The sequence below is a fragment of the Phaenicophaeus curvirostris genome, chromosome 14 (assembly GCF_032191515.1).
Source record: "Phaenicophaeus curvirostris isolate KB17595 chromosome 14, BPBGC_Pcur_1.0, whole genome shotgun sequence".
Classification (NCBI taxonomy): domain Eukaryota; kingdom Metazoa; phylum Chordata; class Aves; order Cuculiformes; family Cuculidae; genus Phaenicophaeus; species Phaenicophaeus curvirostris.
This window is the reverse complement of record NC_091405.1, coordinates 17,626,974-17,645,611: the sequence shown is the minus strand read 5'-3', so window position 1 is coordinate 17,645,611 and position 18,638 is coordinate 17,626,974. Positions and strand designations below refer to the sequence as shown.

The window sequence follows — 18,638 nt, the reverse complement described above, 5'->3', positions numbered from 1 at the left end:
GACACTAGTCTGGAACACAGATGTTGTTTGGGTAAATCAGTAGAAGGAGAGAGCGTTGGCAGGACTCCTTCCCTAGCCATGTGAGCCTGCATGTGCAGAGCACTGCTCGGAGAGCGCAGTCTAGCAGCAGAGCACGAGCTTTTCGGGCTGGGCTGCCCGAGGTTGGCTGGGTCTGCTCCCAAAGTCGGGCTGCAGGGCTGGTGGAAGCTTTGCGGTGGTGGTTGGAAAGAGTTGGCAGCACAAATGCCTGGAGTGGTTCTGAATGGGTGGGACTGCTCTGCACGGCCGCTAACTGGAAGATGGGGGGGGTGGGCAACCATCAGCAAAGCCACAAAAGCCAGCTGGAATCCCTCACTTTCGGCAGTCACTGCTGTGGTTTGTGTCCTGTAGTCTTACTGTAAATGCTACACTTTCTTCTTGGATTCAGGAGCAGCGCCCTGGCGATTTAAATACCTTCTTGGATTTGTTTGTATGTCTTTATGGCATTTGAAACTTGGAACAATTCAGAGCTTCTCTCTAAAGAAGCATCGCTGTGGGTTAGATGGGTGTAGGTGCTGCCTAGTGTAGGGTCTTATTGATGTCACTGCCCTTTGTAGTAGGGACCAGGTGGCCCAAATGGAGCTGTGACAGGGCTAACTGGTCTAAGCTACTGGACAGGCTCCTAGGCAAAAGATGAAGGAGGGGGAAAGGGCAAGCTTCAAGCTGTGGCAAAATCATAGAATCATCAGGTGGTTTGGGTTGGAAGAGACCTTAAGGATCGTCTAGTTCCAAGCCCCCTGCCGTGGGCAGGGACACCTCCTACTGGATGGGGCTGCTCCTACGTAGAAGTGGGGACTTGGGGGACCATCGAGTCTGTGCGACAGAGCAAGGCAGGTTGTCCTCAAATGCTCTTTGGTTAGTTTTGGAGTTAGATCAACAACAGTGCACTGAAAATGCGAACCAGATGCAAATGTAGTTATTTATGCAGGGACGTATGTTGGAAACAGCATTTGACAAGAAATGTTGGGTTTTTAGAGCAAAGGGGTGAATTGCACAACTTGCAGGATCGTGGAATGTGTGATGTTTTGAAACAAACCAGTCTGGAAACAAAATCTGAAACTTCTGTGGTGGAGGAGAGGTTTGTGCAGGACCTGAAAACACTCTTCACATCTTGGGAGCAGCTACATGCCGTGTGGCTTAGGAACTAAGCAAGTGCTTTACTTTGTTTCGTAGAAAGAAATGCAATTTAAGCTGGTTTACCTCTGCTACGGAATGCTTTCACTCCAAAGAGACTCTCTGGAGAAGTAAAGGCTCTTTTCCCCAGCTGCTCACTTAAAACCCTCTGGCACGGCTCAGGATTACTCTGTTCTCAATGGCAGTGGGCTGATGATTATATAAATATTTTCGTGTGTAGTACAGTAGCTGGCTCAAAGGGATCAGCAAACTTGGAATAATGGTTCATAACAATATGTTTTCTGAAAAGCTGCCTGAACCTTATAATACTCTTGTTTGGCTCGATTTTTAGCTGGTGTGAAGGACAGAGGGGAAAAACGTGGATAATGTAGAAGGTTCACCTTTTCAAGGAGACCCTTTCTCTTAGTTTCATGCCAAGTGCTTGAGCCCTACAGCTTTCAGTCCTGTTTTGTTCAGTGTTTCCTTTGCTTCCTGCTGCTTGAAAAGCTGTTTATGCTAATGATCCTGTGAAGATCTGAGGAACTGGCTGTGCCTATGCATGCGAGCCTGTGTGTAAGAGAGTACTTGCATTTTCTGTCCTGTTAATGAGCGTGCGCAGTGCAGCACTTGTTTGTGTTGTCAGCACGCCAGTTCTGGAGCACTGTGGGTGCCAAAGGCAAGCCCTCCATGTGGTTGTCTTCCTGCTGGGAGAAGACCTTCCTGTCCTTTTGAGGTGCCTGATGGATCTTTCCTTTCACTAGACCACTGTGTGCTACCTCATCCTCTTCTGGGACCTCATGCCCTTTGAGACCCATTGGCTAGAATCTCTCAGAAGGGAAAACACACAGCATTCTCAGGGCCTTCCACAGAGGCATGGGAATTCTTGGAAAGTGTGGTCAAGCACTGGAACAGGCTGTCAGGGAAGCGGTTAAGTCACCATCCCTGGAGGTATTTAGGAGACGTGTAGATGTAGCATTTAGGGACATGGTTTGCTGGTAGACTCGATGGTATTAAGTTAATGGTTGAACTTGATGATCTTGAGGGTCTTTTCTAAACTCCGTGATTCTATGATTATATGAATTCTTGGCTTTGCTTGGATAACAAGCTTGTTCATGAGGACTTGCAGCCCTGGGATGCTTGTACAGGTGCTGGAACCCATGGATCAATGTTGGTTGGACCCTTCTTCTACCAGCAGGCAGGTCTCACCTGGTAATTCTGCTCCTTATGCAGTGGTGTTGGATGTGGCCACGGGTGCAGGTGGAAACAGCAGTGTCTGCAGAGAAAATGTAGAAGTCAAAACTGAGCATGGACTTTTGGTTGGTAAAGCCTAACCACGGAAGAGGAAGAAAGTTAGATGCAGATCTTGTTCAGGATTTGGCAAGACCGATACCTCATTATGAATACTCAGCAAACCACGTTAGTTGATGAGGCAACTCCGCTGTGATCAGGTGTCTGCCAAAACACAGCTTGGTCTTGCTTGGAAAGGTGCAAGATGAGACTTGCTATGTGAAAGAGGAAGATTATCATTTTCTCATTAAAATGTTGAACTTGGCAAATAGATATCAGTATTTTCATGGGGTTTTTGTTAGGAATGGCATTAGAGGAATCCCAAGGCGCTGACATTGTAAACTGTTGATGGGGACACCCAATTAGAAATCATTCCTTAAGCCATGTAGCTGAATTTGCTGTTATACTATATTTTGGCTCCTAAGTACCATTTTATTCTAATATTTCAAGTTCTGTTGCAGAATCCTCGATGCTTCCTGGAGTAGTAAGAATACCTGCCAGCCTTTCTGGCACCTTACTGAATGGGAGAGAGCTAGGATCTACCTTCTGTTTAAGTTAGAAGATAAAAGGATTTTATGAAACTGGGTATTGAAACTACCTTTGTATTGCTACCACGCTTGAATATCCAGCCCTTGTTGCTTAGGAAATTTTAAAAGATTTTTCTATTCTAGGAAGTGACTTTCCACATATTTGTGTGATGGCAGCTGCTGTATAAATCTCATAAAGTGACAACATGCTCATCCAACCTTGTTTTACCCTCTTATGTGACCATCCTGCGTACTAGCAGAGATAATGTGTGATCACGTCATTAAAGACAGTATCGTAATGCATATGCATATAGGAGCAAAATTAAAGTTGCTTTGGCGACATACATTCTGGTTTTCCTTAATTTTTGTATTCTCAATCCTAGGTAATGATTTTTACCATGTCTTTCCATATGCAGTTTCTTAAGTGTTCCACAAGTGCTTTGTAGTGTACCAGGTGCAAAGAAGCAACACAGAAAGCTCAGGATTTGTTGTGTCACTACTCCAGATGGGCATGATAATTGCCTTGCATTTTTCCTCCCTGACCTCCTGCTTTTGGGACCTTTGAATATACCTGGTTTTATGGATCATTTTACATGGCTGCGTGGTCACCTTTGGTAACTTAATAGAATTATGGAATGGTTTGGGTTGGAAGGGACCTTAAAGCCCATCCAGTTTCAACCGCCAGTGGATCAGGTTCCTCAGAGCCCCATCCAACCTGGCCTTGAACACCTCCAGGGGTGGGGCAGCTACAACTTCTCTGCTTTTTAAGGTCTTCTGGAGCCCGCTCTTCTCTAGGCTGAACAATCCCAACTCTCAGCCTGTCCTTGTAGAGGAGGTGCTTCCCTGGGCTGGAACAAGTGTCATTGAGTGCCATTCGAGAGCCAGGAGCTCCTTGGCTGACCTGAACGTTAGCGCTTGGCTGGCTCTGTCCCGCTGAGGGCATTGCAGAAGGCCCAGCTGAGCATCTAAGCCTGCTTTTAGTCTTTATGCTGCCTTTGTCCCCTTGCCTCTGTCCCTTTCTGCTTTCCCTCTGAGCCACCAGCACCAGTGCTAGAGCTAATCTAGGGTTGTCTCTGTGCCTGTATTTATGGAACTGATTTGTAGAGCGTCTGTTGGCACAACAGGTGGGTGTGTCCTTCCCAAGTTGAGAGGCCGTTGTGCAGCCTTCTCCAAACCAACCACTCAAGTTCAGTTGCTGACTGTTAAGTGTCTGCATGAGCAGTGTCTTTCCTGGAGCCAGGGCAAAAAGCTGAAGAGCTGGCTGGAGCTGGAGCCTCTGCTGCTTGCCAGGATGCTCTGAAGGAGCAGACCCTGCTCATTACAGGGTTGAGCACTTCTCTCCGCTGTGCGGCTGTGGGAGGGGTGCCTGGCTGGGTGTCTTCCAGGGTAATGGCCGTGGACGTAATAAGTCTGCTTGTATCTTTTCCCTGTCCTCGGCACCCTTTTTTTTTTTTATGGTGCCATGTGGGTCATTAGCTGAGGGAACAGTTTCTCACTGTCTCTTTCTCCTTTTGTTTTCCTCCTTCCTCATTGCTTCCAATCTTGGTTTACTGCCAAACAGCCTCTTGTGAAAGGGCCGCCTAATTAACCCTGTGCTAATTAACAATTTAAAATTACACAGCACGGCTGTTCATATTTAATTCTCGGGAAGCCTGGGCAACAGCAGGGACCCCCTCCTCCCTCCCACTCCCGTCTCTGCCGCCCACGCTGCTGCCGCGCGTCCCGGGGGGGAGAAGCAGCCTGGTGTTGGGGGCCGGGGGCTGCCCCAGCAGCCCTCAGCTTGCCAGGGAAGCACCAGCCACTCCTTGGCGATGGAAGCATCGCTGCAAGATGGCACGTTTGTCCCTGTAAGGATGGGGCCAGGGGCTGTATTGGGGTGACGGAGGGGGGAGACGCGAGGCGGGGATTGGCTCCGCTTGTGTTCTGGACAGAGCGTGGCTGCAAACCACCAGCTGTGGTTAACAGGAACTCTTGATGAAAGCATGAGGCACGCGGTGCGATGCTTTCGTTTGCACTTTGCCATCCAGATGTAGCTCATGGCTGCTGCTCCTGGCCTGCTGGAGTGCTCTTTACCCTGCTGTGTCTGCGCTGCTCCAGCCAGGTCCCACAGAAGGGCCGGGAGATTCAGCGATGCTGCAGGGAAGGGGCTGGGGTGGGCTGTGTGCTGGAGGCACGGGGAGCCTGGCGGTGGGAGCAGCGGTGGGATGCGAGGCCGGAGAGGGAACCGGGGAGAGCCCTTCCCTGCTGCTGGGGCGGTGGGAGCGCAGGGAGTCTCCAGCGCTCGGGCTATTCTCCCTGTAACTGGAGTTCATTGATTTTACGGGAAACCATGTTTACAGACAGAGTGCTGATCGACCTGACGAGTTGACTTCTGCCTCCTTAAGTAAGAACTACCTTTTCTTATTGACTGGCTGATAAACAGAGCGGAGAGGGCGGGGGGGTAGGGAGAGGACAGGAGGTGTGGAGCACGCTGTGGTCGGTCTGTCCTCACAAGATCTCCTTGTGCTTTGCGAGGTCCTTAGGGAGGGAAGGGAAGATGCAGGGGCCGTAATAGCGAGCTAATAACTACATCATACTCCTGCCTGAAGTCTGTTTTGCTTTAACGAGGAGATTGCTCTTTTCGGATTAAAGGGATGATAACTGCAGTTCCTGTGTGAATAGAAACAAATATTTCTGTGCCTCTTCCTCCCTCAGCATCTTTCTTCAGGAGCAGCTCTGGCAAGAACTGAACAGGCAAGAGAAGCTTGGGTTTGTGTAGGGGCTTGGCCTGTGTCCAGGGGCTCTGGCAGGCCATGTTTTGGCTGTGGGTTTTCCCACCTGCCCTGGAAGAGTTCCTTCGTGTTGAGGAAAGAGAGAAAAGGGAAAATTCCTTTGGAGCAGCACCTCCTGAGCTGGTTAACTTGGAGTGAGTGGGGGGAGTGATGTTAAAGCAACCCAAGGCAGAAAAGCCCACCAATTAATTGGTAAGCGCTTGCAGGTTTGCCTGGCCTGGCCTGGCTGGGAGAAGAGATTGGCTTTCTTGTCAATAAACAAGTCCCCAGTGCAGCATCAAAGCCGCAGTCCTTTATCAATCGCGGCCTCCTCTTCCCGCATGTTCCTGTAACTTACCAAGCATTTATTACATTGATTTTGCAATCAGGCTGTTAACCCTCCCGCCCCATCAGCCCTGCTAACCCTTTTGGCCCTACTGTCAGTCAGGCATCTTCCTGCCAGTCGAGAGTTCTTGATAATGGAGATGCTCAGATTTGTGTTGTGCCCCCTCTACGCGTGCTTCATGAGGAGCTGGCTCTGCTGGTGAACAGAATGTTTTCAATCTAAAAGCACTTGTGGGGTGCTGTTGTTTTGAATTCTGCATAAATATTCCCAAAACTTTTAATGGCAGAAGTACGAGGCTTATGAAGTTTCTCATATAACTCATTTTTTTCATCCACTGTGAATTTGGTTTGGTTGAATTTGGGTTGTCGTTATCATGGGCTGCATCAAACGCGGTGGGACCAGCAGGGCGAGGGAGGTGATTCTGCCCCTCTGCTCTTGTGAGACTTCACCTGGAGCCAGGTGCTGGCACGGTGCAGGCTGTGAATCTGCAGGGAAAGGGCTGTTGGCTGTGTTACAGGCACACAGCTCTGCGGGAGCTCCAAGGGTCTTCCATGTCTCATGGACTTAGATCAAGCTAGAGAGCACTGGAAACACTTTCAAACTACGATTATAATATTTAACATTTAGATAGCAGTGGAGGTTGCCAAAACACTAATAGTCTCTGTTGGAAGAGACCAAGGGCAGCAGCAGGCTGCTAATGTGACTAGAACCTTTGAAGGGAGAGACTTTGAACCCCCAAGGTGTCAGCTGGCAGGTGCATGAATTTGCTGTGTGTGAGCAGGCTGTGGGCTGTCCTGACTGATAGTCTGGTCTAGCCAGAACCCCAGCACCGTGCGCTGCTTGGAGCATCTCATGAGCTGGAGCAGCAGCTACTTGGAGGATGCTTAGGGAAGAGCAGCTTTGAGAAAGGTTTAAAGAAAGAAAATTAATTTGTATAACTTTAAAGACATGTGGTGATAGGACAAAGGGGAGTGGCTATAAACTGGAGAGAGGCAGATTTAGACTAGACAGAAGGAGGAATTTCTTCACAATGAGGGTGGGGAGGCCCTGGCCCAAGTTGCCTAGAGAAGTTGTGGCTGCCCCATCCCTGGAGGTGTCAAGGCCAGATTGGATGGAGCCTTGGGCAGCCTGATCTAGGGGGACGTGTCCCTGTCCATGGCAGGGGACCTCGAATTAAATGATATTTAAGTTCCCTTCCAGCTCAAACCATTTTATGGTTCTATGAAACATGTATTTTAGAGTAAATATCACTGAGTCAGCTTAAGAGTAACAGCGTATTGTTAAATTAAACCTGCCCTGCCACTCAAACCCCTATACTGAACTTCAGCAAAAAGTGTCCCCAAGCGTGTATCTGGTTTAGGAATAGTCCGACAAGCAAAGCGGTGCTTGTGTTTAGTTGGTAGAAGGTAAAATACTGCGGGATGACAGTGGATCTAGAGCATGTCTTCCATTGTCTCTTGGTTCACTGCTTGTATGGTTTTCACTCTGTTTTTTTCTGTGGATGTTTTGTATCTGTATACCTGAGGAAAGCTGTGGACCACAGGTTAGAAATCACTTTTACAGATGAGGTAACAGCGCTTTTAATTTCTGATGGTGTTTCCTCTCGTGTGGCTGGTGCAGGAGCTCTATAGGAAGCAGACTGTAGAAATACTTCTTTGCAGACAGGATTCTTGCTAGGGTTGCAGCTGAACTGGCTGTCTCCTGCCGATTGTGGTCTGCATTAGAATGCTCTAGCTCCTAACGTAGCACTGCCTAATCTCATGGGTCTGTAACCTCTAGAAAGGCATGTCCTACTAAATGGGCCCATTGGGATCAAAGCAAGAGAGACGCTGGTGCAGCAGGCGGGTGGAGGTGAGGGAAAGCTGTGGATGTCAGCCATGCCGAGCAGCCTGTGCTTACTGGCTGCCTGGGATTTCTCCAGGTCTTGTCATGTTTCATGGAATAGAAATAGGGCGTCCTTCCTCCTCCTCTAGGACCTGCATTGGCCATTTGCTCCTGGGGGTGGCAGGGAGCTGTCTGTGCGCAGAGGCTGTGCTCGGCAGGATCTCTGGGAGCTTCCTGGAGCATGGTGGGCTGACTGCTTTCCAATCCCCAGGATGGACCCTTGTCAGATCTGGAATTTCCTGTTTGGTTTCTCTCCTGACATCTCTCTGTTTAAACTCTGTCCAGAACATAGCAATTAAATCTCCGGTGCATACCAAACGCTGTTACTCTTAAATCTGTCAGTTGCTCTGGGTCCCTTGGTCCACCACGGAGGTGCATATGTGGTAGCCCTGGTTCTGTGCTCCCTAGCAAAGGAAATCAGCATCTGGCTTAGGGAGCCACAGAGTACAGGTTTTTTTCAAAGTGTGAAAGCTTCAGCACTGTTCTATTGTAGTGTCTTAACTCTGTTTCAGTCAAAAGCTTTGCTGTCACATTCCCTTCAGGAAGAGGGTTAGGGGACGTTTTCACCTGGCAATTCCCTTCAATGTGTCCCTTGTATCATATTTCCATCACTCGTTTCCAGCGGTGCGTTTCACGAGGCCAGGCTGCCTGTTCCCGGAGCCCACCTCGCAGCCTCCCCTTTGGTCCCAGAGAGTGGGGTTGGTGGTTTTTTGTGGTGATGGGGTCTTGGAGGCACTGTCTCTGCTCCCTCCCTCACCTGCCTTTCTCCTTCTCTCCCCACCCGCAGGTCCGAGCCGTACCGGGTGCAATGAGCGCTCCGTGCCGGCCCTGCCATGGAAGGCTGTGACTCGCCCGTCATCCCCGGGAAGGACAATGGGTGCGGCATCCCTCAGCACCAGCAATGGACTGATCTCAACAGTGCCCACCTCCCCGACACGGCCGGCAGCATGGAGCAGCCCGCGGTGGAGAGCCGCGGCCCCTTGGACAGCCTGAGGGTCCCTTTCCCCGAGCGCGTCCCCGAGAGCAGCGCCGCAGCCGGCCCTGGCAGCGAGCCCGCGGGCAAGGAGGTGAGCTGCGGCCAGTGCGCTGCCTCCTTCACCAGCCTGCAGAGCTACATGGAGCATCGCTGCGCCGGCACCCGCCCGCCCCCGCTGCTGAGGGGGGAGAGCGGGAGCGAGAGCAGCGAGGACGGGGAGGAGGAGAGCGACGTGGAGAACCTGGCCGGCGAGATCGTCTACCAGCCGGACGGCTCGGCCTACATCGTGGAGAGCCTCAGCCAGCTGGTGCAGAGCGGGGGCGCCTGCGGCAGCGGGGCTCTCCCCTCGCTGCTCCCGAACTCTCTGCCCAAGCAGGGAGAGCCCTCCGCCACCGCTCCCGTCTACCCACAGATCATCAACACCTTCCACATAGCCTCATCCTTCGGGAAGTGGTTTGAGGGCTCAGACCAGGCCTTCCCGAATACCTCAGCCCTGGCGGGCATCAGCCCCGTCCTGCACAGCTTCCGCGTCTTCGATGTGCGACACAAAAGCAACAAGGATTACCTGAACAGCGACGGTTCTGCCAAAAGCTCCTGCGTATCCAAAGATGTTCCCAACAATGTGGACCTGTCCAAATTTGATGGCTTTGTGCTCTACGGGAAGAGGAAGCCCATCCTGATGTGTTTCTTGTGCAAGCTCTCCTTTGGGTATGTCCGCTCATTCGTGACCCACGCGGTGCACGACCACCGAATGACTCTGAGTGAGGAGGAGCGGAAAATTCTTAGCAATAAGAACATCTCCGCTATCATCCAAGGGATAGGCAAAGACAAGGAGCCCCTTGTCAGCTTTCTGGAACCAAAAAACAAAACCTTTCAGCACCCTCTCGTTTCCACAGCTAACCTCATAGGCCCTGGACACAGTTTTTATGGTAAATTCAGTGGCATTCGCATGGAAGGCGAGCAGGCCCTCCAGGCCGGGGCGACCGGTGGAGCGGAGCCACCGTCGGCGGGCGTCCTGGCCCCTGGTGCGCTCCTCAACCTGGGCGGGCTGACCAGCTCGGCTCTGAAGACTCCCATTACCTCAGTCCCCCTGGGCCCGCTGGCTTCCAGTCCCACCAAATCCTCAGAGGGGAAGGACCCTGGGGTGGCAGAAGGGGAGAAGCAAGAGGGGGGCGACCAGGACAGCCTCTCGGAAAAGGCAGAGCCGGTCGAGGAGGTGGAGGAGGAAGAGGAGGAGGACATAGGGGAGGAGGAGGAGGAGGAAGAGGAGGAGGAGGAAGAGGAAGAAGATGAGGATGATGAGGGTTGCAAAGGACTGTTTCCGAGCGAGTTGGAGGACGAACTGGAGGACCGGCCCCAGGAGGACACTGGGGCTGTGACAGGCGGTGGCAGCAGCAGCAGCAGCAAAAAGGACCTTGCTCTCTCAAACCAAAGCATTTCTAACTCTCCCTTAATGCCTAACGTGCTCCAGACCCTGTCGCGGGGCACAGCTTCTACTAGTTCTAATTCTGCTTCTTCCTTTGTCTTTGATGGTGCAAACAGGAGGAATCATTTAAGCTTTAACAATGAGGGCGGCGGAGCCAGCGTGGCAGAGGGCAGCAGGAGGCTGGACTTTATCGATGAAAGTGCCAATAAAGACAATGCCACAGCACCAGAACCAAATGAGAGCACAGAGGGCGAGGACGGGAGCTACGTCTCCCATCACCAGCATGCTGGCCCCCTCTGTGAACTTGGGGGTGGGGAGTGCCCCTCGGGGAGCGGCGTCGAGTGCCCAAAGTGCGACACGGTCCTGGGCTCCTCGCGGTCGCTGGGTGGCCACATGACTATGATGCATTCTCGCAACTCATGTAAGACGCTCAAGTGTCCCAAGTGCAATTGGCACTACAAGTACCAGCAGACACTTGAGGCGCACATGAAGGAGAAACATCCCGAGCCGGGTGGCTCCTGTGTCTACTGCAAAAGTGGACAGCCACACCCGCGGCTGGCACGGGGTGAGAGCTACACCTGTGGTTACAAGCCCTTCCGCTGCGAGGTCTGTAACTACTCCACTACTACCAAAGGCAACCTCAGTATTCATATGCAGTCCGACAAGCATCTCAACAACATGCAAAACCTGCAGAATGGAGGGGGAGAGCAAGTCTTCAGCCACACCGCTGGGGCGGCGGCGGCAGCGGCAGCAGCCGCGGCAGCTGCCGCAGCCAATATTGGTAGCACTTGTGGGGCCCCCTCTCCCACCAAACCAAAAACCAAACCTACGTGGCGGTGCGAGGTGTGCGACTATGAGACCAACGTAGCTAGAAACCTTCGTATTCACATGACCAGTGAGAAGCACATGCACAATATGATGCTGCTTCAGCAAAATATGTCCCAAATCCAACACAACCGGCACCTGGGCCTCGGCAGCCTCCCATCCCCCGCCGAGGCCGAGCTCTACCAGTACTACCTGGCGCAGAACATGAACCTTCCCAACTTGAAGATGGACAACACTTCCTCAGATGCACAGTTCATGATGAGTGGATTCCAGCTCGATCCTACCAATCCCATGGCAACGATGGCTCCATCTCTAGGTGAGGCTGAAGGGTTTTCCACCGCGTCCATGTGTGAGGGAGGGATTGCGTTTGCGTTACCACAAAACTCTCGTGTGCCGACTGGGCGCTGTGCACCATATCCCTTCCTTCTGTCTCTGTGACCTCCTGCGTGGTGCGGCCACGGTGTGGTGAGTTGCCACGGTGTGGTGGTCAGGGATGGAGACTAAACGGTGCCAACCTCTCTTCTGCATTTACCCCAGACCAGCTTTTCTCATCCTGAGAAAATAAATTACTTGTCTGGTACATTTTCTAAGAGTTTTACTAAGGAGCTAATAAAACAATAGATATTGACGTGTATTGAATGTTTCTCCCCACTGTGGAAGGCATCCGTAGTACAGTGTTTCCTAATGATTTTTCCTTGGCTTGGTGTGAGCGGTGTGAGTGGCTTTGATGGAGATCTGATCAGCTGTTGGTGCTCTCAAAGGAGGATGTTGAGTTGGCTTGTTAGGTGCGGTGTTCTCCTGAGAAGAAAAGGTAAGCAAGTTTTAAGAGTTCCGATGAATTCAGTGGAAGGCGTAGTGTTCCTCCACTGAAGAAACTGAACTAAAGCCATTTCTCTGATGCCAGCGTGTGAGGTACAGGTTTGGAGGCTTGACCAGATGAGAATTATTAAACTGGAGGGGAATGGCTAGAGAGAGAGATTGATAAAAACACTCTCATCAATTGATAAAAACACTTAAAATTGAATTACCAAATGCAGTTTTTCTGGCAGTGAGCATTCTTCATGTCTGTGTTGCCACTGCGGGGGCACACCCTCTCCCCACACGGTTTAGCCCAAGAATTGGACTTCAGAATGGGGGCAGATGATCGGGTCCTTTTAGGTTCCTCCCTTGTCGTGCTGCATATGTCACCCAGGGCCAGAGGCAGCACGTGCTTCCCGCTGTGTTTGAGCTTTGCTGTGCTGCAGGGTGAGAGCTGCGGCCAAGCAGAGCTCCCACCACACTCCAGGCACGGCAGGCACTGACTGAAATTACTGCTGCTTCTATGTTGTCTTGCTGCTGCTGAGAGCTTTTCACGGTGCCTTGAGAAAGTATGTGGAAAGGAATCTGCCACTTTACCTGCTTCCCTCTGAACTAATTTCTCTGTGCTCCAGTCTGCCCTGCCTAAACTCGTCCATCCTTCGATGCTGTTTTACTGCTGTGCTCCGTTACTAGTTTATTGGTCTCATGCGTGTTCTCCTTTCCTTCAGCTATTTCTAGTGCAGTTTATGATTAGTCCAGAAGGACATGAGAGTCCTATGAAAGAACAACACCACAAGATACTGAGAACTAAAAACGAAGGAACGCAAGTGACTATAAATTAATTATCTTTCTCCTTCCCGCCATGGTGTCCCAGCTTGCATCTTTGGGGGGTCAAGGACACAATGTTTTTTTTGTTGCTGTTGTTGCATAGTCAATAGCTCCAAGTTGCCAACAGGTATAATTGACAGTCATTTGTAATACAGCCTGTAGTGCATAAAGTTACAGTGTCATCTGTGGTGGCTTTCTTGGAAGGTGCCCTTTGGGAGCTCGTAGCCCCTCCTTACTGAAGCACAGAGTGGTTGACACAAGAGAAGTTGGGAGTATTTTAATTGAAGCCTTCTAGAGTGCATGACAAGGCCTTGAATATATATGAGCTTGCCTGGGGAATGATTTGTGAATTGTACACTCGATGGTTGCAAATCTCGAGCTGAGGATTACTGATGGAGGCCCTTCCCATGTCAATAAGCACTTGACACAAGCTCAGCTTGTTAGACTCATATACACAAACTATGAACTTTTCTAGAAGGGAAGCAGATTTTTCCCATTGTTACATTTCAGTCCAAAACTGGGTTTGAGCAGTTCAGAAAATTCTGCTTTCAGGTTTTTACTGCATGGTGTGTTTAGGAGAGTCTGATTGAAAGAGAGGGTTTCAGGGTATCGTGAAAAGGGATGCTTAGAAAAATCATCACGATTAAGGAGATACAGACCACAGAAGACAAGTGGCGGGTTCCCTGCTCTTCAGATATTTAGTGAGCAGATGCTCAAGAGTAACTGTATGGAGTATATAATTCTCCTGTGACTAGGGAGGAATACAGCGTCTTGAGAAAAAGATTGTTGACTGCTTTGATGGAAAGACAGGTTCCCAGCAGTGCCTGCAGATGAGACTTTCCCTCTCCAGCCAGTTGTGTATGAGCACAAGATCTGCTTGATGAAAATGAGGTTCTGTTCCTCTGACAAATTCAGCATCCAGGTTGTTTTGTAAGCTGTGGTTCATCCTGCTTAGGACTGTAATGAACATTGTGGTATTGAGTTTCTGCAGGAGAGACGGTAGTAGCACGTACACGGACCAAAGCTGTGGTCTGTACAAACTGGGGTTATGGGCTTTCAGAGAGATTAGTATGGACCTGATGACGTGGTTGATCTCTGTGTTTTGGTTTAAAAAGTTAATGTTAGAAAGTGTGTCCACGTCATCAAAGTGCTGTGATGTAAATAAGAGCTTGTTGCATTAATTCGCTGTAAGTGAATAGAATTGTGAATAGAGTTCAGCTCTTGGTTTGCAGAGTAAATGTGATGCTCAAAGACAGAAAGCATCCTGCTGGCTTTCCTTGACATGCTTTTGTGCTCTCATTATTAATAGAGGTTGTCTTGGGCATCCAAAGTGCCTGTCAACACTGTTGGTAGAAGGCTGCCCAGCATTTTGAACACTTGGACAAGAGATGAGGTCTAATAGTGCAGGAATGGCACTTTTAGGCTTGTTTTTTGTACTTGACATATTCTGCACTGTTGCCCGCTTCCAACAGCCTTGCAGTGCCCTAGCCGTAATATTCCCATCGCTTGGACGCTCAGTTGCACTGAGTGCAGGTGTTTCTCTTCTGGCAAGTAAAGAATTCAGCTTTTCTGACCTCTTTCTCCCCTTTTTCCTTCGTGCAGTGGGTGGAGAGATCCCCCTGGACATGCGGTTAGGTGGTGGACAGCTGGTGTCTGAGGAGCTAATGAACTTGGGTGAGAGTTTCACGCAAACGAATGACCCATCGCTGAAGCTCTTCCAGTGTGCTGTGTGCAACAAGTTCACTACGGATAATTTGGACATGCTGGGCCTCCACATGAACGTGGAGCGTAGCCTCCCTGAAGATGAGTGGAAGGCAGTAATGGGGGACTCGTACCAGTGCAAGTTGTGCCGCTACAACACACAGCTCAAGGCAAACTTCCAACTCCACTGTAAGACGGACAAGCATGTGCAGAAATACCAGCTGGTAGCACATATCAAGGAGGGTGGCAAGGCCAACGAGTGGAGGCTGAAGTGCGTGGCCATTGGGAATCCAGTACATCTGAAATGCAATGCTTGCGACTACTACACCAATAGTCTAGAGAAGCTGCGTCTTCACACAGTGAACTCGAGGCACGAGGCCAGCCTGAAGCTCTATAAGGTAAGAGTTGGCTTTGCTTCATCTTCCTTCATTACCCAAGTGCTGGAACAAAGGAAAATCTGGTTTGAACCACAGTGGATTGCGATCCTTTGGAAACGAGCTGCTCAGATCTCTCCAGTGAGACCCAGTCTCGCTTGCGTGGTGCAGCTCTTCAACCTGTGTTCTGATAGCAGCTGGGGTTGTTCAAAGCCGTAGGTCAATGGGTGTTCGCTTCAAGGTGCTTTAATGGGGGCTTGCATGTTTTATAACATTGCATATGTGTTAATTAATAGTTTTGCACAAAAAATTAGTAGTCACTGTAGGAAACTTTGTGCGAGATGGTATTTGCCACAATCCTCTTGGCGCTTTTCTGTAAGGCAGTTTGTTAACCCATATGAGAGTCTTCATCAGTACTTGAAGGACTTGGCTGTTGTCAGAGAATCATGTTTGTCCTGGCGCTGAGAAGACTTGAGTGGATGGAACTGGGAGGGATGGAGGAAGAGAGACGCTGTCCCTGTGCTTTAATGTTCCATGTACATTAATGCTGGGATCTGTAAGCAAAGCATTGCTTGAGGCTGAAAAACAGAGAGGGCTGGAAGAGAAGCCCACGTACGCCCGCGTGCGCTTCAGTGTGCGTAAGGGCAGGCCGTATGTGGAGGCTCTGCACGTTTCCATCCACTGCAGTATTTGGCCCGTGACTGCCTTCTTGTTTTCTTTACTCTGTTTTGTTTTTTCCTCCCTTTTATTTTGTGTCTTCTTTATAACCGTCTTGCCTTTCCTGACTTATTTCTGCTGTTCGCAACCCCCTCCCCTTGCTGGCCTGAACCCTGTGGGCTGTAACCCAAGAGGAGCTCCGGATACAGTCAATAGTCCTTTCACTCGTGCAGCAGAATTGCTCCAGACGTTTCTATTGATTTTCACTGGACTTAAAGCTTCACCTTTTTCTCTAATCATCCCGTAATGGCTTTAGTATGAACAGTCAGGTACAAATTGCCATAAATCTAAGCAGCCGCATCTCTTCCATTCACACATGCTATCCCGCTCATTGTCTTCTAATTTCTCTTGGGTTTCTTTATATTCTTTCTGTCCTCATCCTTTTTTTTATTGCTTTTCCCCCAGTGTGGTGAGCTTTTTTAATGTGTGAGTATATATACACACAGACTGTTTTGTGCTTCTTAATTATTTCTTTGAATATTTTTCTTTATGTAATGAGAATTTAAAAGCTGACATTGGACTGTACAGTAGCCCACCCACATCACGCTGCAGGCACACTAGGTTTCAAAACTCCTGGATTTCCCCTAGGAGCAGTTCCAGCAAATTCAGAGAGGAAAGTGGCAACCAAGAGCATCGTAGAAGGCTTGCCTTAAACTGTGGTGGTTGAACCTGCCCGGTGTTGATGGGCAATTGCTCAGAGGAGGAATATCATAGAATCATAGAATTGTTTGGGTTGGAAGGGACCTTAAAGATCATCCAGTTCCAACCCCCTGTCATGGGCAGGGACACCTTTCACTAGGTCAGGTTGCTCAGCTGGATGTTTCAGCTGAGCTCAGTGTTGAGGCCAAGACTGCTGTGACTGTTGCTGTTAACGTCATCAGTCGGGATCCAGCACAACAGCGGAGTCTAGCTGTAAAAATAGTCACATCTACACGTGTGCTTCTGCTCTCAGGTGTGCGGGAGACCTGAGAGAGAGTAAAATCAGCTTGGAAACGGGGGGGGGCAAAGAGTCCCAGTGAGACTTCAAAGAGCCAGCTGAGGAATTGAATCTCCTTTGTGTGTGGAATTCAGTTTAGGGTACAAAAGAGTTGTTTGAAAGGTCTGTTATGACTTTTAACACATAATATTCTTTTAAATGTAGGCTGCAAAAGTTTAAATATTTTTTATCTAGACTTTTCACCTACAATGGTTTCTACGGGGGAAGCTATCGAGGCACTGGAATTGTCTGTCTCTGAGGGAAAAGGGGGGAAAAAAGAGAAGAAACCCGACCAAAGCCAGACTGGGGGACAACCATAGATGCTTGTAATAAAGGTTCCTGAAGTGCTCTCCTCAGACAGGCAGAGAGGAATTGTGAGTTTTTAGGTTTGTACGAGGCCTGGGCAGTCCTCAGAGCTGTTACAGCTCTGCTTTGCTTCTGATGTGAAATCCATGAAACACCAACTCAAGAATTACACCTTTCAGAGTAGCGAAGTCTGCTGTATGGTCCTTATAGGCACACAAGAAAGCTGCTCTATGAAGCCTGTAGCGGGGGACAGCTGGTTTCATAGCGGTTTAGTCCAGCGTAGCTGGAATCAGTGTTTGACTTCATGGAAAAACCTGTCTGTGGATCAAGCAAGCTTCAGTGCAATTCTTCCAGTCTCCAGAGTGGTTGTAATGCCATGTTCTCTTTTGATAGCTGGAAAGATGGAGCGGGAGTGGGGGTAGTTCGTAGAATGGTTTCTCTTCTCTCAGGCCTTGGTGTGGTCTGCAGTAAATTGAGATTGATTGGATGTTATTTTTCCTCTTGCTAATGTAATCCATTAGCCTGGCACATGCATAATCAGTTTAGAGCACAGTTAACTGGATGTAATCGAGTTCTTCCCTGCCTGCTGGAGAAAATCCTCTCCAGATGCTGCTGGGTGAGAGCGCATACTAGGCTTATCACACACAATCCTCCTTATTCTGCTTTTTTGCCATTTTTCTCTTAAATCACATGTTATTGGCTGCTTGCATTGCCCAAGAGCCACTTCTGTCAGTGCTACTTGCTGCCAAAAATTGTAATCTGGACACACTGTTAGTCTGTAGTCTGATGAACCTTTTAGTCTTCTCCTGCAGTGCTTCCAGTGCTGGTGGAGAAGGTCTGGTCTTCTGCTGCCATCTTCATCCTGCACGTTGCAATAGCTTCCATCAGACCTCTTCCCATGCCAGTGACGAGGGGGCAGGGATGCCACAGTGGGGTCCTTGCTTACAACAAGAAACTGGAAGCGTCGGGTTTTCTTTGTTCTTGTCTCCTCCCCAAATCCCTACTGTCCCCCCAAAAAACCAGCAACTAAATTGGAGATCCTGTTGTTTATCTTGCACTTGCTGGGGGAATGTGGTACTCTTGCCTCTCGCCACCATTACTTAAGTCCTTGGTGCGGCTGGTGGTTTTTATATTCTGAGAAATGCCCTGGAAAGCAAGAGCACAGTTGTAAATGGGTGTGCTTAAATTTTTGAGATGGATGTACTGGCTTGAGGTAGATGATGGGTTTGAAGACCCTTCATCTCTTAGCCAGGGCAGGCTGATGGATGTGGTGAGGCTGAGGTTGAGTTACACTGGCGGTTGGAAGCAGAGGCTGCACAAACTGTGGACAAGTGCAGGCTTACTGTAACAACAGCTAAGTCTTGTCTCCTCGTGACCGCAGAGAACTAGACCAGACTTGAAGCAGAGCCGCATTCCCCACATCTGGAAGAGGTCGGGCACGAGTTCCCGGCGCCTATTGCACAGGTGGAATTTCCACAAGGATTTAATCTGCTCAGGCAAGAGCCAAGTCTGGACGTTTCCTACAACTTCCTGAAAATCTCTAGTTCAAATCCTGCAACTCAGAAAAAGTTTAAACAAAGAAGTACTGAAGAAACACATTGCTGACCAGACTGCCAAATGAGTGCACTCAATGAATTCATTCAGTGTCTTCCTTTTCAGTCTTTCCAAGTGCTGAGTTAACTTTTTTAGGGAATCATGAGTCTGAAGAGAGGGTTTGGGTTACATGATGCCCTGCATAGAGGTTCTTTGTTAACTAGGAGATGCA

General features: G+C 49.5%; 1 protein-coding gene across 3 annotated transcripts in view; it reads left to right on the top strand.

Annotated features, from left to right (window-relative positions):
- ZFHX3 (zinc finger homeobox 3) overlaps window positions 1-18,638 on the top strand; it is a 313,065-nt gene that overhangs the window by 199,453 nt on the left and 94,974 nt on the right. For all 3 annotated transcript variants that reach the window (XM_069868223.1, XM_069868222.1, XM_069868224.1), the window contains 2 exons: window positions 8,734-11,489; window positions 14,402-14,898. In XM_069868223.1, the coding sequence (XP_069724324.1) occupies window positions 8,780-11,489; window positions 14,402-14,898 (3,207 nt within the window). In that variant the 5' untranslated portion in view covers window positions 8,734-8,779. The remainder of the gene's footprint in view (window positions 1-8,733; window positions 11,490-14,401; window positions 14,899-18,638) is intronic.